Source organism: Rhagoletis pomonella, unplaced genomic scaffold (assembly GCF_013731165.1).
Source record: "Rhagoletis pomonella isolate Grant_MI unplaced genomic scaffold, Rhpom_1.0 Rhpom_scaffold_00002, whole genome shotgun sequence".
In the NCBI taxonomy this organism is placed as follows: Eukaryota; Metazoa; Arthropoda; class Insecta; order Diptera; family Tephritidae; genus Rhagoletis; species Rhagoletis pomonella.
The window spans coordinates 110,000,983-110,028,535 of record NW_023458556.1 but is presented as its reverse complement, the minus strand read 5'-3'; the positions used below and the strand labels follow the sequence as shown (position 1 = coordinate 110,028,535).

The following is a 27,553-nucleotide window of genomic DNA, read 5'->3' as shown; positions in this document are numbered from 1 at the left end:
AACACACATGCGCTTAGGCACATACTTTTCAAATAATTAATGTACAGTAAAATTAAAATGTGCAACGCTTTGCTCAACCTCTTCTTTGTATATAGGCCACGACAATTTAGACAATTCTTTAATAAGTTTTTTAAAGTTGGCTTTCGAAAAATCAAAGCGAATATTTGGTTCATATGTTTGGATACCACGATTTTGACCATCGGTTATAATTTCGTAAGATATCTCAATAGCAGGTTGGTTGACATCTTCGGGCAAAACTAGTGGGTCACATTTATTTACAGCGGACTTAGCTGCATCATCAACATAAAAAAGATCTAATACTTTGCCAAACTTATTGCGAAGTACATGGACCCCAGGGGGTCCACCTGGACCACTTTGGGAATCACTGCAGTATACGGTAAGTTTAGTTTTTTTTCTATTTTTTATTTAGAATAACGTCTTGCCCGGCTATTTTGTATACAGGTATGTAGAGCTATGAATTTACATTTACATCAGGTTTTAGTTGAGATATTCGCCTTTGACCACTATGTTCTGTAAATTTCCCAGTATTGCAAAGCTTTTGCTTACGGTTCAAATAGCAGCTCAATTCGTCTGGATATTTATATCCACGTATCCTCTGGGTAGCAACCAAACACCCGTTTGGGAGCGAGCTAATTTGACAAGACGTATAACTCCGCGTGCGCTGAGTTTGGGTCCCTATGATTTGAGGGTATGCTCCTGGAATATCCGGACCCTTAATAGGGATGGTGCCTCTGCTCGGTTGGTTGATGCCCTCGGGAAAATAAAGACTGACATGTTGTTGTTGTTGTTGTAGCGGCTACTAAGCCCCGCTCGGGTCGGGTCATCCGTCAACGTTGTCGTCTGTTTAAGCTAAGGGGAGGCCCAGGAAGTGTCCGACTTCAACAGGGTCTGTCCATAAGGACAGGGGCGTCAGCTGGATGGGGTTCTCAGGGCATGTGAGGAGGTGCCGAGAGTCATGTGGCGACTCTCTACGTGCCAGGCATTGGTTGGGCACCTCCTCATTAATTCTGCTCAGGTATGTGTTTAGCCTGTTGCAATAGCCAGAGCGAAGTTGGGCTATTGTGGTGCGGGTCTCCCGAGGCAAACAAATTTCTGTCCCGTCTACGTCAGGTGGTTGTGTGCCTAAACGGCGTTCACAGGGCGGGAGTCTACACAACTCGAGACCGATTCCCTGTGAATGCAGTTCAGGGCCTGTCGGTAGGCTGACGGGTCCAGAGGTTGTTTAATGAACCTCTGGACTTCGTCCGTCAGTTCGTAGAGATGCCTCCTGACGTGCCTGGGCAAGGGCTCTTATGCAAGGAGTTGTCTATTTGGGTGACCACGCCTGGGGCTCTCCACAAGGAACTGCTTGCAGAGCATTGTGTTATGCTCCTTGACTGGGAGCATCTGGGCCTCGTCGTGTAGGTCAATTGCCTTGTATGTTGCCTGTGACTTGAGGACATTGTTGCGGCTCTGTACTTTATTGAACAATTGCGGTTGTATGCGCCGAGAAGGAGAGCTGACTGTTGAAGGTAACTCCGAGGACAAATTGAGGACCTCCGTTAGGTACGCTACTCCCGCAGGACCCAAATTTTTCAACATCAGCAGGCATATTCTGTCTGGTCCAATGGCTTTGGAGGCTTTCGCCTTCCCGATGGCTGCCCTTACCTCACCGCTGGTGAAAGCAAGAGGCGCACTGGGTTTTGGCATTCTGTGCAGCCTTCTGGTCACTCGACGTTTGGCTTTATCCACCGGAGGATGCAGAATGAATTGCCGGCTGAAATAGCTCGCGCATCGCTCCGGGTCCGACGAAGCGACAAAGCTTACTCACACCAGAGGCGAAGTTGCAAGTATTCAGATGTTCTTCCCATTTCTTCCGCTTATGTACGTCCACAAGTTGCCGAATCTCTGAATTGAGATCCCTGATAAGGATTTCCCGGATCGGCCTGACGAAGGTTGTCACGCTCATCGGCTAAAACAGCCGCTTCAGCAGGAAAGTTCGGACGCGGATCCGTAATACATCCTGCTGAGATGAAGCGAGTTGCAGCAGCAGTGACAACCCTGCGGAGTTTACGTTCACCTACATGACCGTCGGTTGGTATGGGTAGTGCATTGAAGGCGCTTTCAGTAATATCCGCGAAGCCTTTCCAGTCAGCTTTGGAAAAGTTGACATAGCACCGGTGATCCGCGGAAGCAAAGTCGGCAGGTTTATCAATCGAGATGAGTATGGGCAGGTGGTCTGATGCCAGGGTCAGCATAAGTCGCCATAATACGCTGTTTATCAGACCAGCGCTGAAAATTGTTAGATCTGGCGAGCTGCAGCAGCTGCCCATAATCCTGGTGGGTGCGTCGTCGTTCATTATGCAGAATGTCGAATCGTCTATCTGCTCAGCCAGATGTATTCCCGTACGATCATTTGACAGGCTTGAATGACAAAGATCGTGGTGCGTGTTAAAGTCGCTAACTACCATACGGCTTTCACCTCTGAGTAGCGCACCTATTTCAGGGTGATATCCTGCCGTGCAGCTGGTGACAGGGGGTATATATACGTTAAATATTTGGAGCTCAACATCGCCTGACCGGATAGCAATACCCTGACATTCTAGGGTGGTATCCCGCGGCCGATGTCTGCTTCGATAAGACGATACTGCACGATGTGGTGCGTAGGCCTCCACCATTGTCTCGCTCGCGATCACGACGGTGCACGTTGTACCCGGCGCAATTCGACAAGGTTGAATTACCGTGCAACTTCGTCTCTTGAACCGCAGCTATTAATATTCCATGCGTTCCCATGAAGACAGTTATCTCCTCGATCTTGCTCTGAAGTCCGTTACAGTTGAATTGTAGCTCCGTTGTGTGCCTTGGGAGACCCAATTGTAATGTGTGGAGTTAGGAAGTCGTGTTGCCTGCCGGCTCCCTGCTGTGTGTGCTGCAAAAGGAGGTGGTTGGCGGCGTCGCGGCGGAGGTATACGACTGGGCAGCACAGCAGGGGCCCGCATAGTCACTCATCCAATCACGCGTGTTGCGTAGTCCTGAGTATCCCCTAAAGTGGCACCAGCCAAGGCAGGAGTTGCACTTGACTGATGTCACGTTACGGTATATTCTGGACTGACAAACCGAGCAGATTGTCGGAGGGACTAGGAGTTGCCGGCGGCAGTGTGGGTGCTATTATGTTTGTTTGTGTGTCTATTGTTGTGTTGTGTCGGGGTGTGGGTGTGTTGGTTGTGTGCTGCCCGGGCGGGTGGTGGTTGCCGTGGAGGCGGTCCGGTTCGCACAGCATGGGGCCACGAACGACGTGGTTCATTGCCGGTGCGTACGTAGGCCCGAGCAGGTACGGAGATGACTCCACCCGTCACAGGCATTGCACCTGGCCGAGGTGGAGTATGTATGCAGTCGTCTCTGGCATACGCAGCAGGTGTAAATTTCTGGCCCTGGGTTGGACTCTATGCCAGCCCTGAGCAGAAGGGTACGGAGCAGATGTAGGCCTAGTATCACACATCGTTCGATGGATTTCGCCGACCTAAACGGGGTTAGATCGCCGAAACAACAGCCCTTGGTCGGGTAAAACCCGAGTCATTCCGGTACGTAGAACCGGCTGTCGTGGCTGAAATGCGATGGACGGGGCAAGGTGACCGATTTGTCTCATTGTCCGATTGTCTCGTGGCCGATTTGTCTCATTGTCCGATTTTCTGGAGTGGAGTTATTGATAAAAATCGTCAAGTGAAGTCAATCGAAGATACCAAGGATCAAAGTTAAATTACCACCGTTAAATCAATCGCCAGAACGATTGAAACAGAATAAAGACTATTCTTGATATATGCCTACAAAAAAAATTGTAAGACTTCTAAGGTATTTCGTCTGAAATAAGTCTATGTATATTAGATTTCTGTGGACTAATGATACTCCTCCATTTTGAAATTGCCACAAACTGTATTAAAACCGTACTATACAGATTCAAGGACGATTCGCCATAGGACCAGATAATTGTTGCCACAAGAACTTCTTTACGGACATAACGCTTTCATTAGGTTATTTAAGACGGCTGTGGATAATATGTCTTCTGACGACCACAAAACCAAACGTGAACGTGAATTGTTGGTAAAAACGTGGGACCATATGTTTAAATAAAAAATTAATTTTAGGCAGGACGAAGTCCGCAAGGTCTGCTAGTAATAACATAAAAACCCATTTGGTTTCTTTTAACTCGTAGCTTCAATTCCAGTTCTGCTTAGATACAAAAATTTAAAACCAAAGGTTTGTCTCTACGGGAAGTTGGTTTTATTGAAGAGATTAAAAGTAATTAACTTAAATCGAGCATAACAAACATTTGAAAACAATTAAATTTAGTTTTGAAAAGAAATTAAGGATTCATATCTTAGTGTAATATAATCCGCATTATTTTTAGTAATTATTTTATTTGAAATGGGACGGAATGAAATATGAATGCAGTTCTTTATTATTTTATTACTTCGCGCAAATTCGAACATATTTATTTATGTCTGCGCGTTTGTAAACATATGTACATATTTTTAATTTTTGAAGCGAAATTGTCTCTCGTGCGCGTTCTGGTGGACTGTATTACACAGTATAGACAGTAGCCAACCTTTTTGGGTTGTTGTTGTAGTAATCGTTGTTGTTGTAGCCATATTCACTCCTGAGGAAGGCACGGGGTTGTGTGCTGCTATTTAATGGCCTTCCTCAGAATTTTTCTTAGAATTCAGGGTTGTGTGCTGCATTATTATTAGATAAATAAAATTAAGCATTTGACAAATCTTGATCTTATTAAAAGAAAATTATAAATGGTGCACTAATTAAACAAATGCATAAGATGAATCCAAAATATGAATGCCAAAATCTAAAAAATTATGTACAGCAATATGAAATAAACGTAATAAATATTTAAATACTTAAGGATCCTTCGGGGTGTTTCTTTCACCGAATCAAATAAAGGTTTGGTAAGTAAATGTGTACATTTTGTACTAAGCAATAATAAAATAGTAAAATGATATTATAATGCTCTAATAATTAAAGAGATTAGTAAAACAAGCTTTAAAATTTTAAGGATGTGATGAAGTTATTATTTTTTCATTTAAACAATTTTATTACTCTGGGCCTGTACCAATGAGTAGAAAAGTGCTATGGTGAAAAAAAAACTTTTTACTATGGTAAGAAAATTTTACATTTCTGCTGTGCCAATTCGTAACTTTTTACTGCTGGAAATTTTGGACAGTTGCTCTGGTGCAAAAGAGATTAAGCAATTAAAATGCAGCAATTATATAAAAAAAAATATGTCTTTACTGACTTTAATTCTTCTAGAACTGAAAGACATGCGTTTATTAAACAAAAAACACTTTGAAACCGTCAGGTAGGTGTGATTCGTGCTCGGCTCGGCTTGTTCTTGCTAACACTAAAAATTCGAGGAATTATAAAGCAAACATAAAATGTACAGATTCTTGATGAAATTCAACGAAAATTATTACCTGCATTGTTTTTCGCGTAAACAGAAGAAAAATAAATAGAAACACATATTCGCCATGGCGGCAATAACACCAGAGAAGTATTTTTTCTGTAGTTGCTCATTTTAGAGCCAGTTTTTCAGTGCCAGCTGGCTGACATCTGATTGGCTGATCCTAGTTTAAGCCAGCCAGATCGGGCGTTTAAACTGAGTTTAAACCACGGCCGTGCACTGAAAAACTGACCCTTAGTGGCAGCGCTTCGACGGTTCAGATAATTGTTTTCATTTTGCACAAAGAGTGTAATGAAACAAGTTTTATTCCAATAGTTTACATAGTAAGTCATTTACGTATATAATTTTATGTAGAATTATTTAATAAATTTCGTTTTACACTATACTTTTTGAAACTACTTTGAGCTAATTATTTTTTGTTTCTCAAAAGCAACCCTGCGTGCTTAGAAGGCGTGGGTACCAATAATTTCATCCCTGGCATATTCATCCCCGAGGAAGGCAGTCGACAAATTCACCCAAGGTTGTTTACTGATTATATTGTGCTGTATTATTCCTTCTGTCTGTTGCCGTTCTTTTTTCGCTATAAGTAGTTGTGATGCAGCAGTTCAAGAAAGCATTAGGGTGCGCGCAAAATTTGTGCGTAACCTCGGGATCTATTTGCGGAAGCTTCAACAATGAACATTTCGAATTCCGTCCAATCCTTGATATAAACTGAATAAAAAACAAAACATTTAACTGTACTTAGATTTTTTGTTGTTTTTCGAGCATATTTGGAAGCATACTTACTAATTTTTTAATGTTTATCTAAGCGCTTAAAATTGATTTTTTCCTGCTTATTTTCTTCGGTCCTGCTCATCACACATCACTGTAACTGAAACACCACTTTGTAGTTTTTCCAGAATATTGGTTAATCAAAGAAATACAAAAAGTTCAAATTTTGTGTGCCTGGCATGCATAAACAAAGAAAGTTGTACGTATTGAGGTAAAATTGTTTTGGAGTTGCACTTTGTTTTGTTTAAGAGACTTGCATTAATCAAGGAATTTCACGTATTGAGGGTTGCGGTTACCGTGTACGCACTGTATATATTTTTCATCGGATAAACAGTTACGAACAATTATAAGGCTCAAACTGCGAAAAACGCGTTTTTATACCTTAAGTCCACATTGTGAGAGGGTATTTAAAGTTCTAAGTATGCATATTTTTTGGGCTTCACCAGATCTATAACTTTAGCAGTCACACAATAGGTGTGTACTCATATTGAGAGGGCAGAATTCTTCAGCAGCAAAAGTTCTGAGAATTTAGCAGCATTCGCTCTCAAAAAGACGAAATATCAACAGAAGTACGAGAACGCAAAATTTGCAAAACTTGCAACCTTCGAAACAGCTGATCACTTACACAGTTGCCACTGGTGATTAATTTGGTAATTTATTGTCTGCTTGGTACATTTTCCCCCGATTTGGCATTTTATACAATTGAATAGTTTTGGCTAACAAAACCTTTTTAAAACACAAATTAATTATATTGGAATGAATAAGTTATTTTTCTCATAATTATTTGTGATATCACATGGTGACGCATTCAAAAACAAGAGTATCTTCTCCAAACACCCATCAACAAACGTTGGGCTTATTAAATTTACTCACTTTTTCGTTGTATACTAGCATTTATAATAAAATTTGCAATAAATAACTCAAAAAGGCCATATTTTCTTTTGTTTATTTACAAACATGTGTTTGTGATCAGCTGATTTTCTTACTTGCAAGTTTTAGCTGGGAAAAATTTTTCCAGCAGAAATTTGCAGCTCTCTTTCACATTTTGCTCTCTCAATTTCCCCTACTTTGCAAGTTTTTTGGGTACGAGAACGCAAAACCAGTAAAAGTTTTCTAAAACTTTAGATAGTTGGGTGTACGAGTACACTACTAATGTTATTATCCCGACGAAATCCTTGACGGTGGTAACGGGTGGGGAACGGTACATGACGGTAGGAGGTTTAGTTTGGGTTAAAGTCTCACACTGACGGTGTTAGGCTTTCGATGCTTACTCCTCGTAAAAAACATGTGCAGTAAAAATTGAAGTATTTAAATTGACGTTTTATATCAACTTTTGTGAACTTCTATTTATGTATTTGTGTACAACATACCTCTATTGGTTACAATCATTTTAAGCTATAATAACAATTTTTTAGCAATAATTATTGGCTTTGAAAAAAAAAATTGTATAGGGCCCCCCACCCCTAAATTTCATTCTGGCTATGCCCATGGCCCGAGATATGCAAGAAGATGATGCGCAATATAATAAATTTCGATATCCGCAATATATCAACTTCGGCTCAGGAACTCGTCCTTTCAGACCGACTACCCAACAGCAGTGTCAGTGCGGCTCGGAAACTTTTCCTTTCAGACCGCTTGCCCAGCACGATATCCAGTGACCCTGCTGCTCGGCATCTTGCCCATTCCGACAGCTGCAAAAACTGCAATAAATATGTAAGTATGTAAAAAAATAAATAAAAAATTTCTACGCATTGCCGCAGAAATTTTTGATTTAATGGTAAAGCCGTGCGTTTGACAGAAAATTTGAATATACAAAATTTTACGGCAGCACCTACATAGCAACGCATGAAAACGTAAGAAAGTTATATCGTTGGCTTAGTTCGCAAACGTGCTAAGTCCACTTTTTATGTAAATTGAGATTTTGAAGCAGTAAGATAGCATAAGTGAAAATACATCATTACCAAAAAAGAAAATTACCGAAATGTCGTTTTTACTTGTTGTTATGCATTGGTACGCAAATGTGCTAAGTCCAAAAAAATAAAAAAAATGTATATACACGTCTGTCCGTGTACACGATAACTCGAGATATCTCAACGAAATTTGGTATGTAGGTTTCCATTTATCCAAGGTAAATTATTAAAAATGGGCGAATCGGAATGTAACCACGCCCATTTCCGATATAAAGGTATTTCCTAAAGATGCAAAAACTACGATATTTCAGTAAATATTGGATGCAAATTGTTCAAAATTAGTAAGTGAAGTAGAATTTTTGTAAAAAATATTATTGTGCAATTTTTGGAAAATGGGCGTGACCCCGCGCACCTATTATGAAATGCTGTATCTCAGTAGCCCATTAACCAAACTCGGTACGAGCCTTATTTAGGGTCTAGCTAAGAAATCTGTTGAAAATCTAATTCACTTAAAATCGATGATCACGATAACCACTCAGCAGAAAATTAGATTATGATACATTTTAGGATAATGGGCATGGCGCCGCCCACTTATGACCACAAATGTGTAACTCGGTAACCGATTTATCAATTTCTACCAAACTCGGTGCACTTAACAAACCTGGTACGGAAAAGCAATTCGTTGAAAATTATTCAAATCGGACCAAAATTACATTTGCTTCCCGTACATCTAACGGTAAATTTCAGAAATACGGAAACTCTGATATTTCAATAACTGAAGATACTAATTTACTCCAAGTTAATACTTACAACAATCTCTTAACAATAAATAAGACTGCGTGACACCGCCCACTTTATGACTACAAGGTGTATTTCGGTAGCCACTTTAGCGATTTCTACTAAACGTGGTTCAATTATTTCATTGGTTTAACTCAGGATATTATCGAAAACGTTTGAAATCGGGAAAAAGCCCCTGCATAAAGTTCGGTTTCGCCCAAATTTATACCTCTTTACTGGCTTTTAATTATTTTCTTTTATAAATGGTACATAAATTCACGACTTAAAATAGTTATTTTTTGTTAATAGCAATGAAATAAAACTGTATTAGGTTATAATTCATTTTAAAACAATAAAATATATTTAAAATAAACAATTAAATCTTTCAACAATAAAAAATAATGGAAAAAAGGAACAGTCCAGCGCCTTCGTCTTGGTCTGCAGGCTGTATCGGAGATACAGCCGCTAAATTTAAACGTAGAATACGTGGTATGGTTAAGAGCATATCCAAGTCAAAAAAAATATCGATAACAAACCCAATAAAAATATCGATTACAAAATCGATTACAAGATCTATCAAAAAATCTGTTACAAAATCGATAACAAAATCGATTACAAAGTCGATAACAAAATCGATAAAGATATCTACATCAAAAGCGATAACAACATCGATAACAAATTCGATAAAAATATCGATAATAAAAGTGATAAAAATATCGATAACAAAAGCGATAACAATATTGATAGCAAAATCGATTAAAAATATCGGTAACAAAACCGATAAAAATATTGATAGCAAAATCGATAAATAATCGATAATAAAATCGATAACAACATCAATCAAAATATCGATAACAAAATCGATAATAAATAGCGATAACAAAATCGATAAAAATATCGATCATTATATCGATAATTTCGATAGCAAAATCAACAACAATATCGATAATAATTTCGATAACAAAATCGATAAAAATATCGATCACAAAACCGACAAAATATCGATTATTATATCGATAATTCCCGAGAATCCTGAAAATCTCTAAAATCCCGAAATAGTTCCCAGATTGAGTCTCTGTGCCTCTATCTATATCCTTTTCTCTACAACTACCTTTATTTTAATCTTCCTTCCTCTATATTCATTTATACTTTTATCGGTATCCTCATCCTTATATTTTTCTTTATATTTATCTTTGTTTTTATTTTTATGTTTATCATATTCTTTATATACATATTCCCCTTCACATTTGCCCTTATATAAGTAAAGTGATTACAAATATATCTCTTGGTCTTCATTTTTGCCTTTATCTTTGCGCAACTTTGGTTTTGTTTTTATTTTTACCTTTGCCTTTATCCTTTTCTCTATCTATGTACGTACTCACCATTACTTTTATTCTTGGATTGGTTTTTTTTCTAAGTGTTGTTTCACTTCAAAAAGCTTTCGCGTATTATGCATACAAGTGTTCATACGTATATGTATGTATGTACGTATATAATATGTATAGACATATGTACATAGATTACTAAAAAATAGAAACAGATCCACATTAACTGCAATCAACATATGTACATAAGCTGTGATTAGGTTACAAATATTGCTCCATTTGTTTATCAAAAGCCGAAATATGTACTTACGCACATACTTTTTGTCTCCTTCCCTCACTTCCAACGCATGCACGTGTTTGCAAAATGATGACGAAGTGATTTTGTATGGGAAATCACTTATGCCCATATATTTGAATAAAATAAATATATTTAAAAGATATCAACCAATACTTCCCATATACTAAACGAAAAGAAAACTCTTGAATTTTTGATAAAAGAAAACAAAAAGAAAATCATTCGAGAGGTTTTCGAGCAAATTTTTTTCACAATTCTTTGCCTTAAAATGCTTAATATGTGTTGAATTTATATAAAATTTGTACACGGTAATATTTCCACTGCTCCAAAGAACCTATATCCCTAAAATGAAAGTTATATCTGCCAACCATAAGTTGTTAGAGCACTTTAAAGGCTCAAAATTGACCCCAAAATAAGGCATTATTTACCGTTGTTTTTGCGACAGAAACCGAATTGGTTACTTACAAAAATTAATCTGTCGATAGGTTTGAAATTTTGTCTTTGAAACGCCATATATTTCTTTGAAATCGCTTCATTAGTTCTCGTGCAATATACGTTTTCGTGAAGCTCTAAAAATTACAACTACAACATTTCAGCATAGCCTCCATATCGTAAGGTAAGACGTATTCTACGTCAAAAGTTTGATAAAAAATGTGCTAAGTCCACATTAAAAGAATATAATCTTAAAGAGAAAATGTGGTAAGTCCTAAAAGAGCCTATAAGTCTGCAACAGCTTTATTTTGAAATTGGCCGATTATTGGTACTAAAACAAGACGAATTAAGGAATAAAACTGCATTTACAGATTAGAAAAATATTGACAACAAAAAAAGTTAGACGGTTTTTTGTCCCTCCTGAAAAATAAAAAAACATGGACTTAGCACGTTTGCGAACTAAGCCAACGATATGGATTTTGACTTTTAAGCGTAAATATCAAACGCACGCATACGGATACGCATGCTATGGAGGTCCGCCTTAAGATTTGAAAACTTATGGTTATGGTGATTTCGTTTCTACCAAAAAAATGTGGCCCTTGCATGGTGCGAAATGGGTTTGATGTTACACTCAACCCTGTAAAAGACCATGTTTTTGGCTTCTTGTCCTTGTCCAGCTCACACATTTCGTAATATTATCGTTTTAATCTGCCATCTGATTTTCAGGGCAATCATCTGCTCTGAAAAAGCTTCAAAGGGCAGAAAATTTACCTTCTTTGCTTTGCAAGAGTGTGACATTTTAAGAAACGAACACAACAAGCTGCAGACAAGCCAAAACACGGCACTTTGGACGGCGACCGGATGCCTTCGGATGTCGCCCCAACACTAGCTGCACGACGAGGACCAGATGCCCCCTATTAAGGAGCATACCACCACGCTCTGCAAGCAGTTCTTAGTAGGGTGCCACAGACGCGGGCACCCGAACAGACAAATGCTTGCAGAAGAGCCCTCGCCAAGGCACGTGAGGAGTAATCTCTTCGAACTGACGGAAGAAGTCCAGAGGTTCATAAAATAACCTCAGGACCCAACTGCATACCGAGAGGCCCTAAACGGCAGTCACAGGGAGTCCGAGTCGAGTTATATAGACTCTCGACCTGTGAATGCCATTCTGGGCACACAACCACCTGACGTGAACGGGACAGAACTTTGGCTGACTCGGGAGACCCGCACCACAATAGCCCAACTTCGCTCTGGCCATTGCAACAGGCTAAACTTATACCTGAGTAGAATCAATGAAGATGTGCCCAATGAGTGCGCAGCATGCGGAGTCGCCACATGACTCATGGCACCTCTTCGCATGTCCCCAAAAACCCACACAGCTAACGCCCCTGTCCCTATGGACAGCCCCTGTTGAAGTCGCGCACTTCCTGGGCCTTCCCTTAGCTGAACCCGACGACAACGCAAATGGATGAGCCGACTCGAGCGGGGTTTAGTAGCCGCTACTACATAAAAAGACTACCAAAAACACGTTCCCACGACAGTCGGGTCTACGTAACCGGAACGACCCAGACATATCTGACCAAGGACTGTCACTTCAGCAACACTCCCCAAAAACTCTTTGGGGAATTTGTATGCTGTTACAACAACAACATCAAAAACAGGTACTATCAAAACAGATAGGGCTTTTTAAAAAGTGGCATGCAACTCCATTATTTTTCGTACTACCATTTTAAAGTTTTTACTGAAGGTGTATTTTAATACATCCTACCTAAATCTGCGAAAAGCGCAGTTTCGAAAAAAGTGTTGGTTAGGGCCTTTGTAAATTAAGGTGACGATATGTATTACTAGTAAAAATATTATACGGTGGAAAAATCTAGCACGTCCGTTACCGTTACCAACAACGGTTTTCTTTTGATTAAAAATGAATTGGTTGTAATCGTCCGTAATTTGACTATAGGTTTATTCGCGTATTGATAGTTTTTGAAGTGCTTCCCACTTGTCTGCACTGGAGATCATTACCCCAATTATGTTGTTCGGGGTTATGTATCCGTATCTTTCTTCCAACATTCTGCGCGAAATCAAGAAATGTTCGCAAGTGACGAATGTATGGTGCACGTTATCTTCGACGTTTCCGCAGTAGTGACAGAACGGTGAGTCTACCCTTCCCGTTCTATGAAGATATTCTCGGAAGTAACCATGGAATTGCTTCAGGTAGAAATCGACTTCCCCATGCGGTCTGTTCAACCATGTTTGAAGGTCGGCTATCAGGGTGTGCGTCCATCGACCTTTTGTGCTCGCGTTCCAGTTTTGTTGCCACTGCTGGATTAGTTGCTCGCGCGCCCTTGCCGCGGCAGCTGCTCGACCTATTTCGGCACTGAGATTGTCGCGGACACTGTACGGTATGCAGAAGCAATACGTAGTGCCCCTCTGCGCTGGGCCGAAGACATTTGAATCCGGTATTTTTTGACTTTCAATGCGTCGGCCAATATTTACAGGAGCACCGACTGGACTACTGTCATCAAAAGTTTCCTGCGGCTTGGCTTCGGGCCGCCCACGTTCGCCATCAGCCGTCTGAGAGCCACCGTGCTCTACGCAGCTTTTTCACATACTCCATGGATGTGTTCCCAGAATGTGAGTTTGCTGTCAAGCTTCACCCCTAGGTATTTTGTAGACCTAAAAGTTGTCACAAGTTGAGGTCCGACCATCATGTTTATAATTGTTGGGATCCGTTTCCTGGTGAGGAGCACGATCTCTGTTTTGGCTGTAGCCAATTGCAGACCGTGTTCGCTCATCCATCCACTGACGTTACGCATGACCTGGTTTAGCTTGAGCTGTGCTAGCTGGACGTTTCTTGCTGTTATGACGGCGGCCACGTCGTCCGCGAAGGCGACAAGGAAGGCGCTCTCCGGCATTTCCATGCGCAACAGACTGTCATACGTGGCGTTCCAGAGGTCCGGGCCAAGTACAGACCCCTGTGCCGCTCCGCCGGTTATACGTCTCTTTCTCTGACCTTGTGTTGTGTCGTACAAAAGCCAACGGTCTCTGAGGTAGTCCCGGATCATATCTAGCAAGTATGTTGGAACCTTGAATGACCGTTCCAAGGCCTCCAGCATATCGTCCCATCTTGCCGAGTTGAAGGCGTTCTTGACGTCTAGTGTGACTAGGAGTACTATTGGCCGCGCCTGGTGGCAGGCTTCTTCGGCCTTATGTGCCGCCTCGACTACTTCGCCAATTGCTCCTATAGTTCAGTGTCCCTTCCTGAAGCCATGTTGTCGGGGTGAAAGGCCTCCCTCGCTTTCTATGGCTGACGTCAAGCGTATTTTGAGCAGACTCTCCATCATTTTGCCTGCTGTGTCTAGCATGCAGAGTGGCCGGAAGGATGAAGGAGAGTTTGGGTCCCCTTTGCCCTTGGGTATAAGCACCAGTCTCGCCTTCTTCCATTGGCTTGGGAAAACCCGGGCCCTAAGGCAGCTGTTGTACATGTTAAGCAGAAGATCAGGGCTCGTTTCCGCTGCTAACCTGATTGCCTCCGCTGGTATGCCATCTGGGCCTGGAGCCTTGCCGGCTTTCATGCTTCGCAGGGCTAGCTTCAGCTCGTCTGTCGAAAACAGTGGTGCCTCGGCTTGCTCCTCGACGAACACTGTGTCGGCTCTTAGTGGGTGTGTGGGAAATAGCGCATCCACTATATTCTTAACTCGGGCCTCATCCATCGCCTGTGATGATGTATGGAACTTTTTCATCACTATTTTGTATCCCTGGCCCCAGGGATCGCGATCCACTTCGTCGCATAGCGCTTTCCAGCAGTTCCGTTTGCTCTTCTGTATCTCGGCCCCAAGTGCTTTCTTTGCGCTTTTGTAGGCTGCTGCTCTGGTCAGCGCCTCGGGTCTACCACGAGCGCGCGTTGCGAGTCTCCGCATTCTATGGCAGGCCCTTCGCAGCTCAGCAATTCGGTCATTCCACCAGTATACCTGCTTTTTACCTCACCATGCTCTCCTCTGCGGCATCTAGGCTTTGCATGCCCGGTGAATGCAGCGCATGGTTTCTTCAACCAGCTTAGCACAAGACTCCCTGTTGTGGATCTCTCCCGTTGTCGGTGAAATACCTTGGGAATCTGCTAGGAGTGATGTGTCGAACTTGCGAACATCGACCCTAGACGGGTTCTATCCTGGTTTTTTCTGCGAGGGATACTATGTGGCCCTTGCGTTGTGTTAGTGACTTCGAAGGTGATGTAGTTGTGGTCGCCACCACTCAGGTCTTCCATCACTCTCCATCCGTCAGCCCGTCGACCAGGGTTATGTCAGGGATAGAGTATCCAAAACCCGGCCTTCGATATGTAGGGGTCGTTCCGGTGTTGAGGATGGTCAGGCCAATGCGGGCTGCCATTTCAAGGACCAGTCTTCCCCTGGTGTTTGTTTGGGGCATACCCCATTCCACGCCTCTTGCGTTGAAATCTCCAGCAACAATTATGTGGCCGGTTATATCGCGCAGTTCGTCTTCAAGGTCTTCGAGCTTTTCCCTGAAGACAAGGACTGTGTCGTTTGGAGACAGGTAACAGCTCACCAGAGTGATTTGCGCCATTTTCACCCAGACGTAGCAGCGTCCGGCCCCGCTGCTCTCTGCGCGATGGTTGGGGTTAGCAATCCATATCGCGGCCGAGCCTGATTGGTCAACATGCCAGGTTTCCTTTGTTCTATAGGGTTCACTGATGATGACAGCGTCTGCTCTTTTTTCAAGAACCAATTGGTCCAGCAGGTCATCAGCTACCCTACTCCTGTTCATATTGCCTTGTATAAATTTAATCATATTCTCCCAAGCTTTGTCTTAGCCTCAGCAAGGGCATCCCTGAAGGCCTTGCACGCTCCCGACCCGGGCAGGCGATTGGCATTTTTCTGTCCATCTCCTGCCGAGCACAGGTAGCAGCTTGGGTTTTCTTTACATGCAGAGGCTATATGGCCCTGCTGACCACATTTCCAGCATGAACTGCTTCTGTCTGGGTCTTTGAATGCTGCCTTTTTGTGGCCATATCCCAGATAGCGGAAACACCTTTGGACATCCGCGCGCTCTCGAATTTCTCTACAATTCAGAATACTCTGAAAAAAATGGTTTGTAGGGTATATGTATGTAGATCAGTATAAAATCCTTCCAACTCCACCTCAGCCCAAATGTGATTTGGACATTCTCAACAAAAAAAACTTCAAAGTACTGCAAAAGAAAGCAATCCAATGGGTGAAATTAAATGACTAACAAAAAAATTATAAAAAAAATGCAATCCAAGGACTGGAATCAAGTGACTACCAAGTACAGTGAAACCCGCTTAAGTACCCCCCCCGCTTAAGTACCTAACCCGCTTAAGTGACCAACGATTTTGGACACCGTGAATTTTTCAATATAATCTGAAGAAAATCCCCCTCTTAAGTACCTCTCCGCTTATTTACCCAACCCGCCTAAGTACCTATATTTTTCGTGTCCCATTTACAATTTTACTTAGAATTTTTCCCTTTTAAGTGCTCTCTTAAAATTTATATGTGTTTTGAAATTCAGTAGCAGCGCTACACACCTTCGGTAAAAAAAAAAAAAACTCAAAGGTAATTTTTAGCCACTTGAAACTTGCACATTATTACACCGAAATTGAACTGTAAACACTTCTGAGAAAAAAGGTTGAAATTGTGGTCTACAAAATCTTAAGCTTAGGTTTATATGGTATTTGCTAGGGAATGAACTGTATTTTAATTGATTGAAAAATCTAAAAAATTAATAAATAAACATAAGAGGCAAACAATATCATTTCGAATTTGGTACAAAATGATATGTCCAACTTTGACTTTTTTAAACAATTTAATTCTTGTAAAAATGACATACCATTGCACTATACACATATTTTTTTTAGTAAAGTTTTTCTTTACTTTCTCATGTGTTAAAATAATGCTACGATTTTGGTTTTAACCTATGTATACTTCATGAAATATTGTTAATCAAGTATTTATGTAAGTAAACAAGAAGATGTAACTACATCAGTAATTATGCGGGTTCTTTTAAGTACCCAACTCGCCTAAGTACCTCAAAAAGTTGACATTATTCGTGAGGTACTTAAGCGGGTTTTACTGTAATGATTTATAAAGCACAAATCAGAAAAAATAAAACACATTTTTTTTTAGTCTCAGTCAGGACTAAATCACTTGTGACTTCCAACAAATGAATAATTTAAAATGACTGCATTCCTTAAAAACTGTGTGCATACGAATATGAATACATAAACAAAGAAAATGAGCTGTTTTTGACACAACCATGTTCATGAATCATGATGTTTTTGAAGGATTGCCACAACCTTGTCCTCACTCGGCTAAATTTCCTTTGCGAATGAGGCGATTTAACCAAACACAAATTTAACACAAAATTTAGATTTTTGTTTAAATTTCCCTCAAGTGGGCTATCAAACCTTCAATCACCCCCATACTCAACACAAATGGGTGGTGTATTTCGGTCTTTACAGTCACTCTGTAAACTCTGTGACTAACAAACAAATATACAAATCGTGTGATACTGCTTTAGCGATAGTTGGCAGACTTTTAAAGAGCGAAATACACCACACCAGCGGCTTGTCAAACATACTTCAAACACACTTTTCCCATTTTGCCATACACCATCCAAACATGAGTCGTTCAGGCACAGAATTTTAGTTTTGTTTCGGTTCACAATGTAAAAAAGTTTGATTTTCTTCCATTTATCTCCCTTACGTCCTCACACGGTGAAAATTCCGTTACAAATGAGGCGATTTTACTATCCACATCGCAAGCGGTTTGATCAAACGTCAACATGGCGGCCAGAAAATCAAAAATTCCCCCAAGCGGTTTGTCAAACATTCAAACACCCCCATAGACAATACAAATGGATTGAAGCAGATATTTCGCTTGGTTCGTCAAGCACCTTGTGTTGTGTATTTCGCTCTTTAGTTGGAACGCATGTGGGTGGCACATCCAACTATTAAGTTGGTTTATTGTGTACAATTCTATACATCTTCCTGTCTTTCAAGCGAGCCCAAATAATTTGGCGGCCCATAAAATCTGTAGTGTGCGGGGCTCCTTAACCAACCCCGCTGAACTCGGATAAATACCAGAGTTTTTGTTGTTGCTTCGGGTGTATTTCGTTATTGTAATGTTCTTTTTAGCTGGATTGCAAAGAATGCTACTAATATAAACCTTAGAAAATATGTTGTCACATACCTCGGGTCTACATCTTCTATTTTTAGGGAGCCATCTTCGGTGAGTTTACTTTGTATATCTTGTTGCTTCTCTTGGATCTTCTCCATAATAATGTCAGATAACTTTAATGTACGTTTGCCCTCCTGTGGGTTTTGGAAACGTTCAAATGCTTTGGCGTCTTCTTCGCCAATCTCCAAATTATCCATGAAGTCGTTTTCCGTGACATCTTTGCTTTCATCATCGATACCCTCGCCTATATTTTATAACATATATACGTATAAATAATCACTATTAAAAACTAGTCGGGTACGGTTTAGTTATTTGCCCAATGATTTCGGGCTATTTAGGCAGGTTCTGCAATTCACTTCCGATGAATTTCAATATGAATTCAAAGTGGCTTTGGTTGGAATTTACTCGGAATTACAGAACCTGCCTGATTGTGTCTGAATGGGTGACCGGATCCAGGGGGTAAAGAGGTGACTTTTGTTGTTGTTATCTATGTAAAGTTTCAAAGCGCGGAACCTTGTAGTTTTTAAGTAATTTGTTGTTAAAGTTTGTAAATTTAACAAACTAGTATGGCACTATTTCTCAATATTTAATGCACTTTCCACTAAATTTACACGTTATTTACACTCAATATATGTGCAGTTAGAGTGTGCACGACCAAACAAATTACTAGTTTTAGTATATTACAGCTTTTTTATGAAATATTGTTAAATTATTATGAGTATATGCAGAATACCATGAACGAAAGACACAAGATCACGCCTTCCCCAAAGAAAGAAAAAAGTTATTTTCTAGCTGTTGAAATCTCGACGCCATCTTTGTTGTAAGAAGTAAACAACGAAGAGAACAGAAAAAAAACACGTAATTGTTGAACGCATGAATAATCATTTTTATTATGCAAATTCTTCTATAAATCATGTCGTTGTGTTAAATTATTCTTTACCTTATGTGTGCACACGTTGTCACAAGCGAAAATTAAGAAAATTGCAGTAAAAAGCCACCACCAAATTGTAAACAACGAGCAAATATAAACAAACGGCTAATGTCAAAGTCGCCCAACTTTTTTCCTAAATGCGATTATAACGGGTTACTAAGAAGAAGGCGTGATCTTGTATTTTTGGTTCATAACCCTGGATTATAACCCTCACTACGTAGAATTCTCCTTTCTGTGTTGCCAAAGAAAAGGGGCTGAACACCTTTTGCAGAGAACACCTTTCTGCGTAGGCGGCCTTCGGCCGCGCTTAGGGATTATAACCCTTACTACGCAGAATTGGGGAATATGACCCATGACTATTTATTTAAATCTAAACAAAAGAACCTTATCGTATTTTCCTTTTAATCGTATTTTCTTTTGATCCTACTTTCAATGCTTGGTTTTAGATGTGGCAACACAGTCATGCTGTCATTTGCAAATATTCTGCATGTACTCTCATAATCATCGTGGAATAATAACAAGGTGTTAGGTTCTTGCTAGTGAAAATTTTACTAGCAGAAATTAGCTAGCAGAAGAAGAAGAAGAATAAATGTCAAAAGCCGCCATTTGTTGAATCGGTTTAGCACAAACAAAAGTAAAATGAGTGGAAATCAAAATATTCATGTACTGGGCAGTGTAAGTGCTTGTGTGTAAAGCAAAGAGTTTAAAACTGATTTATAAATAGTAAAAGGTTTACAGCAGAATGTCAAGACAGTGCAACCACTATTCACTTGCAAGTTTTTGCTAGTTTTGTGTTCATTAACTTTTTCTGCTAGTTTTCTCTTCTTCTCAATTTTTCGCTCTATTTTGCTTTTTCGCTCTGGCTGCAATGTTTTACTGGAGAAGTTACTATACAAACCTGTTGTCAGTAGCGACGTGTTTGTTGTAATTTTGACAAGATCGGCATGCTTATTTTCAGTGCTGCCGATCTTAATTTTTATACTACTATTCGTTGGGAAATAGTATCTAAAATACTCCATTTTAGTAATTCGTTTTATGGCGATTTTTAAATAACTTGGTGTTTTCAGAACGATATTAATATCTAAAATTGCTAAATTTCTATCATTTTTGTCCTCAAAATGTAATAAAACAAAAGATATCGTAGTTATCAATGGAAAAGACGTACACAAAAATCGTATGGAGGGACGATTTTTTTTTTAGTAAATAACTTTTGCTGCATTGTCTTAATATCGAGCCAAATGGACTACTGATACACTAGAATAGAGTGGCAGCATGGTTAAATTACGATTTCGCTTATATTATCGATATTTATGTGTTTTAATCTATTTAAAAAATCATTTAGTCTTATAGGAAATTGCCTTATTTTACTGCCTTTGCTTTGTTTAGGTTACAATATATATCCAAGCTGTGTGGAGCTGCCGATGAAAACATAAATTCAGGCTTATAAGCCTGTAATTATACATTTTTCTACATTTAATTTGAAATAGTATGCACCAACGGATTAAAAGTAGTAAATAATTACCACCTTTTCTACTACTTTAAAATGCGTGACCGGAATAGACCTACCGAAAAAGTGAGGTTAAGTTACTGACAACACCTTGTTATTATTACACCATGTCTCATAATAATTTAACACTCGGCGTTAAACATTCAAGGAAGGTGGAAGCGCAATATCTGTGTGTCTGCAGCCATTTTAATTTCCTAGCGTTACTTTCGAGCTTTCATAGAATTTTTGTGTTAATTTATTAGTTTAATTTAAGTTGCAGTGAATTTGTGTTAATATACTAAAGAGTAAACGAATTTAATTGTTTTCTTCTCGCATCTTGTGAGTTAGTGGGGATTTAGAAAATGGGGCACGCTTCGGCGTCAGAGTTGACCCATGACCCGGGTAGCGCAGAAGATGGCTTTTGTGACTCTAATGCCTCTTTCGAGGGCCGACCAAAGGCGGAGACATAGGAAGAATAAAAAAGTGAACATAAGTGCAGAAGGAGTTAGAAAAATGCCCGAGTTGCAAGGTTTGTTGGTTTCAAAGGGTACCTCTGTGCGAAAGGCTCTTGCGAAGAAGGAAAATACTTTGTATCCCATAAAAAACTTAAAGACAATCTCTTGCTGGCAACTGCAGGTTCAAATTAATTTGTACAAAATGGGGGTGCTATTAGTAAAAATCAGATGAACTTAACCTGTTGTTGTTGTAGCGGCTACAACACCCCCGCCTATATCGGTTAATATCGTCGTTGTCGTCAAGCTCCACTAACGGAAGCCCTAAGAAGCGTGCAGCCTCAGTAGGGTCGGTCCGCAACGACAAAGTCGTTAGGGTTGTCGGGTTTTCCGGGCATACGAAGAGATGTTTCGAGTGATGGGGTGTCTCTCCGCATGCCGGACACTCATTTGGCACATCTGCGTCTAGTCTGCTCAGGTGTCGGTTTAACCTGCTGTAGTAGCCAGAGCGAAGTTGGGCTATTGTAGTTCTAGTCTCCCGAGGCAGATGAAGCTCCGTCTTGTCAATGTCCGGTGGTTGTGCGCTTAGAACGGCATTCACAAGTCTGGAGTCTACATAACTCGAGACTGACTCCCTGTGAAAGCCGTTCAGGGCCTGTCGATAAGCTGCCGGGTCCAGAGGTTGTTTAATGAACCTCTGGACTTCGTCCGTCAGTTCGTAGAGATGCCTCCTGACATGCCTGGGCGAGGGCTCTTATGCAAGGAGTTGTCTATTTGGGTGACCACGTCTGTGACCCCCAACCAGAAACTGCTTGCAGAGCATTGTGTTATGCTCCTTAATAGGGAGCATTTTCGCCTCGTCGTGCAGGTGGTATTCTGGCGACATCAGAAGGCATCCAGTCGCTCTCCTAAGTGCAGTGTTTTGTGTCGTCTGTAGCTTCATCCACTGCGTCCTACTAGTCCCCGGCGACCACACTGGTGCTGCGTAGTTTAAAACCGGCCGGCCTATTGCCTTATATGTTGCCAGCAACGTTTCTTTGACTTTTCCCCAAGTACTGCCGGCTAGCGACTTGAGGACCTTGTTGCGGCTATGTACTTTGTTGACAATAGCGGTTGCGTGCGCAGAGAAGGAGAGCAGACTGTCGAAGGTTACTCCGAGTATTTTGGGGTTATTCACCGTCGGAATTGGTGTATCATCGACGTGAATTCCTAGCAGTAGCCTGACCTCCTCCTCCAGGTGGTAAACAAGGTCGCAGAGGATTTTGTAGGGGAGAGGGTTAGGCTCCTTGCAGTGAAGAAGCGAGGAAGCTCGGAGAGATATCCGTTTACTTTCGAACACAAGTCATCAATTCCATACCCAGACGCCATCATCGAGCAATCGTCGGCGTAAGAGACAATCGAGACTCCTTCTGATGGTTGAGGGAGCTTTGAAATGTAAAAGTTAAGCAGTAGTGGGGAAAGGACACCACCGTGTGGAACCCCCCTTCTTTAAGCCGCCGCGCTGTGGCTTGCCGCTTAAACTCTGTAAGTGTTGAGCACCGGTTATTTATTCAAATTAGAAAATTGGGTAGGCGCTGTGGCCAATGGTAGCTCTTGTACCACCTCTGTATGCCGAAAGCAATACAGAGCCCCGTGAGACAACTCCGGGAGAGTTGTGATGCATCAAGCGAGTTTGTTGAGCATCATTCGCCCGCTTCGTTGGCAGACGAGGTTTCCCCTCAAAAATGATGAACGACAATGGAAAAACGTTCATTGGCGCCCAGCGCGCAACAGAACTCGACTTCTTTAAATTCCTTAACGAATGTTCCGCAGACATTGTCAAAAAATATGCCCCTGAAGGCATCAACTGGCAATATATACCACCCAGCGCCCCCCACATGGGCGGCTTGTGGGAATCTGCAGTGAAAAGCTTTAAAATCCATTTAAAGAAAACCGCTGCAACCCACAATTTTACTTTCGAAGAATTCACGACGCTTCTGGTGCGAATTGAAGCAGTCCTCAACTCGAGGCCTCTATCCGCACTTTCTTAAGACCCAGCTGATATGACAGCACTTACTCCGGGTCATTTCCTTCGAGGTGCACCGCTATTGGCCATTCCCGAGCCTAATGCGGAAGACCTCTCTCTACTAAACCGGTGAGAAAGTCAAAGCACTTCACCACCAATTGAGTCGCCGCTGGAAAGAAGATTACCTCAAGGATCTTTGGAAGAGATACAAGTGGAAAACCCCACAACGCGGTCCAGGCGACCTCGTCGTGATCAAAGAAGATTCGCTCCCCCTGCCTTGCGCTCACCCACACTACCAGGGAAAGGAGTGTTATCGGGTGATAAGATTCTTCTTTGTTGGCTGGTTTCCCCGGTTTGAGCAGTGGGACCACTCTCCCCACCTTCCAGATGTCTGGTATGATGAGAGTGGCCATTGACATATTGAGGACCCCCGTTAGGTACGCTACTCCCGCAGAACCCAAATTTTTCAGCATCAACATGCATATTCCGTCGGGACCCATGGCTTTGGAGGCTTTCGCCTTCCCGATGGCCACCTAAACTTCACCGCTAGTGAAAGCAAGGGGTGTGCCCCCCTTGGAAGTTTGTGCAGCCTTCTGGTTACTCGACGCTTGGCTTTGTCCGGCGGAGGATGCAGTATGAACTGCCGGCTAAAATAGCTCGCGCATCGCTCCGGGTCCGACGAAGCATGGTCGATGAAAGAAATTTCGACCCTGTCGTCGTGCTTCGTTTGATTGGAGAGTGACCTCACGGTTTACCAAAACTTACTCACACCAGAGCTTACTCCCACCAGCCCTGCCAGATGTACGGATTTTTCCGTACGGTGAGGGACTTATCTATTAAAAGCTTTACTATTTTTCACCCGATTTTGAAAATCAAACATGAGAAGAGGATTTATAGGCCTTTAAAATTATGTATAACAATCTAGTAGTACACTTCGATTGTTGGGAAGTTTTGTTGCGTAAAATCTAAAGAAACCCCTAATTTTCTTATTTTTTTTCACTTTAACCATCGCCTCAAACATTATACCGTTACTCGGTAGGGTCGAAAACCTACCTGAAAAGTTCTGTTGCATGTACATAAACTAAGAGCACACTGCTTGTTAAAAAGTTCTACTCAGAAAAATAATAAAGTTGTCTGTGAAGCAATCAATAAATAAGAGTAGTTATTAAAAGTCCGATTCCAGTGTTCACCTAACTACAAACGATTTTTTTTTTTTTTTTTTTTTGAGCTTGTACCACGATTATTTTATTAGGAAAAATGGAAAAAGCAACCAAGTCTAAGCGGTAGAAGTTTGCACATCGATGACGCGGGTTCGATCCCTGCGGAAGTCTCGAAAAAAGAAGTCTGATGAGATGTGGTGATCTCCGAAATAGCTGCTATAACTTCTACCGCTTAGACTTTGTTGAGTTTTCCATTTTTCCTAATAAAATAATCGTGCTACAAAGCTCAATAAACATATTAAAATTAAATGTTAATAAGCTACAATAACATTTACAGATTTTTTTTTCGCTCGCCAAACAAATTTGAGCGTACGGATTTTTCACCCACCACTTTTTGTCCGTATACGGATTTTATACTCTAAGGGCCAGGTTTTCAGCGCCAGTTTAAACTTAGTTTAAGTAAACTGAGTTGAAATTGAACAGCTGGCTGACATTTGATTGGCTGATCTTAGTTTAAACCAGATCGGGCGTATAAACTAAGTTTAAACCACGGCCGTACACTGAAAAACTGGCCCTAAGCGTCTGGCAGCCCTGCTACCCACTTTTTCCCGCTTATGTACGTTCACAAGCTGTCAAATCTCCGCGATGAGATCCCTGATACGGGGATTTCCGGGATCGGCCTGACGGAGGTTGTCACGCTCATCGGCTAGACCAGCCGCTTCAGCAGGGAAGTTTGGACGGGGGTCCGTGATGCATCCTGCCGGTACGAAGCGAGCTGCAGCGGAACATACGTTCACCAAGGTGGACGTCGGTTGGTGTGGGGAGCGCAGCGTTTATTGTGCAGAATGTCGAATCGTCTATCTGCTCAGCCAAATCGGTTCCCCTACGATCGTTTGACATACTTGAATGCCAAAGATCGTGGTGCGCATTAAAGTCACCTACTACCATACGGTTTTCACCTCTGAAGAGCGCACCTATATCAGGGTGATATCCTGCCGGGCAGCAAGTGACAGGGGGGTATGTAAACGTTAAATATTTCGGGCTCAACATCGCCTGACCGCATAGCAATGCCCTGACATTCTAGGGTGGTATCCCTGCGGTCGATGTCTGCTTCGATAAGACGATACTGCACGGTGTGGTGCGTGATGAACGCTAAGCCACCACCATTATCTCGCTCGCGATCTCGACGGTGCACGTTGTACCCGGCACAATTCAACAATGTTGAATTGCTGTGTAGCTTCGTCTCTTGGACCGCAGCTATCAGTATACCATGCCTTCCCATAAAGACGGTTATCTCCTCGATCTTGCTCTGAAGCCCGTTGCATTTAAATTGAAGGAGCTTCATGTGGTTCGGGAGACGTGTGGTAATGCGGGGTGTGAGTGATGTGTGTGGCCGTGACGCCATTGGCTGTGTGCGCTGCTGAGGTGGTTGCCGCCCTGTGGTGGTGGTGGGTGGCATCGCAGTTGAAGTTTGCGACCGTGCTGCGCAACACGGGCCCTCGAAGTTCCTCGTCCAATCTCGCGTGGTGCGCAGATCTGAACATGCGCTAAAGTGGCACCAGCCAAGGTGTTGCACTTGACTGATGTCACATTACGGAATATCCTGGTCTGACACTGTGCAGATTGTAGGAGGAACCAAGAGTTGTTGGCGGCGGCGTGTGGGTGGTGGTGCGGTTGTGTGTGTGGTCTATTGTGTTGTTATGTTGTTGTGCTGGGGTGTTTCTGTGGGACTGCTCAGGTGGACTAGGAGGCTGGAAGGTGGGGAGAGTGGTCCCACTGCTCAAACCGGGGAAACCTGCCAGCAAAGGAGATTCGTATCGACCGATAACGCTCCTTTCCCCGGGAGCGAATACACTTGAGGCCCTGCTGCTCCCGTATTTCACGAACCACCTGACCCCAGCGAAGCATCAGCATGGTTTCCGTAAATTGCACAGTACAACAACAGCACTTAACGCCATAAACACTCAGATAACTCGTGGCCTTAACCGTAACCGTCCCTGTGAGAGAACGATTCTAGTAGCGTTGGACCTGTCAAAGGCTTTTGACACTGTCAGCCATTCCACGCTACTAGAAAATATAGAGGCTTCCTCTCTCCCACAGAGGCTCAAACGGTGGTCGGCAAATTATCTGAGTGGTCGACACTCGTCGGTAATGTTTAGAGACAAATCGAGCAAACTTAGGAAAATCAAACAGGGCGTTCCACAGGGTGGTATCCTATCCCCGCTACTGTTTAACTTTTATATTTCAAAGCTCCCTCAACCACCAGAGGGAGTCTCGATTGTCTCCTACGCCGACGATTGCTCGATCATGGCGACTGGGAATGTAATTGATGACCTGTGTTCGAAAGTAAACGGGTATCTCTCCGATCTTCTTCACTGCATAGTGTCTAGCCCTCTCCCCTACGAAATCCTCTGCGACCTTGTTCACCACCTGGACGAAGGAGATCAGGCTACCGCTGGGAATTCACGTCGATGATACACCAATTCCGACGGTGAATAACCCCAAATTACTCGGAGTAACCTTCGACAGCCTGCTCACCTTCTCTGCGCACGCAACCGCTAGTGTCCACAAAGTACAGCGCCGCAACAAAGTCCTCAAGTCGCTAGCCGGCAGTACCTGGGGCAAAGACAAAGGAACGTTGCTGGCAACATACAATGCAATAGGCCGGCCGGTTTTAAACTACGCAGCACCAGTGTGGTCGCCGGGGACTAGTAGGACGCAGTGGATGAAGCTACAGACAGCACAGAACACCGCACTCAGGACAGCGACCGGATGCCTCCTGATGTCACCCGAACACCACCTCCATGACGAGGCGAAAGTGCTCCCAATTAGGGAGCATAACATAATTCTCTGCCAGCAGTTTCTGGTTGGGAGCCACAGATACGGCCACCCAAACAGACAGCTGCTTGCAGAGGAGCCCTCGCCTAGGCACGTCAGGAGGCATCTATATGAACTGACGGACGAAGTCCACAGGTTCATTAAGCAGCCTCTGGACATGTCAGCATACCGACAGGCCCTGATCGGCATTCACAGGGACTCAGTCTCGAGTTATGTAGACTCTAGACCTGTGAATGCCGTTCTAGGCACACAAACACCGGACATTGACGCGACGGAGCTCTATCTGCCTCGGGAGACAAGAACAAAACTAGCCCAACTTCGCTCTGGCTACAGCAGCAGCTATTATGTTGAATATTTGAAAATCTTGCTGCTTAAATGGTACTGCGAATTTTGGGCCTAATGATAGCGCCAATTTTGCATATTCTGGTATTTCGATGTTTGTCTGGTTGGAGAACCAGTTGTTATTGTATATGATGTTAGTGTTATTGTTGTTTTT

General features: G+C 42.2%; 1 protein-coding gene across 3 annotated transcripts in view; it reads right to left on the bottom strand.

The window, feature by feature from the left end:
• Window positions 1-27,553, bottom strand: part of LOC118734322 (bystin) — a 100,791-nt gene that overhangs the window by 57,585 nt on the left and 15,653 nt on the right. For all 3 annotated transcript variants that reach the window (XM_036464045.1, XM_036464044.1, XM_036464046.1), the window contains exon 3: window positions 18,198-18,429. In XM_036464045.1, the coding sequence (XP_036319938.1) occupies window positions 18,198-18,429 (232 nt within the window). The remainder of the gene's footprint in view (window positions 1-18,197; window positions 18,430-27,553) is intronic.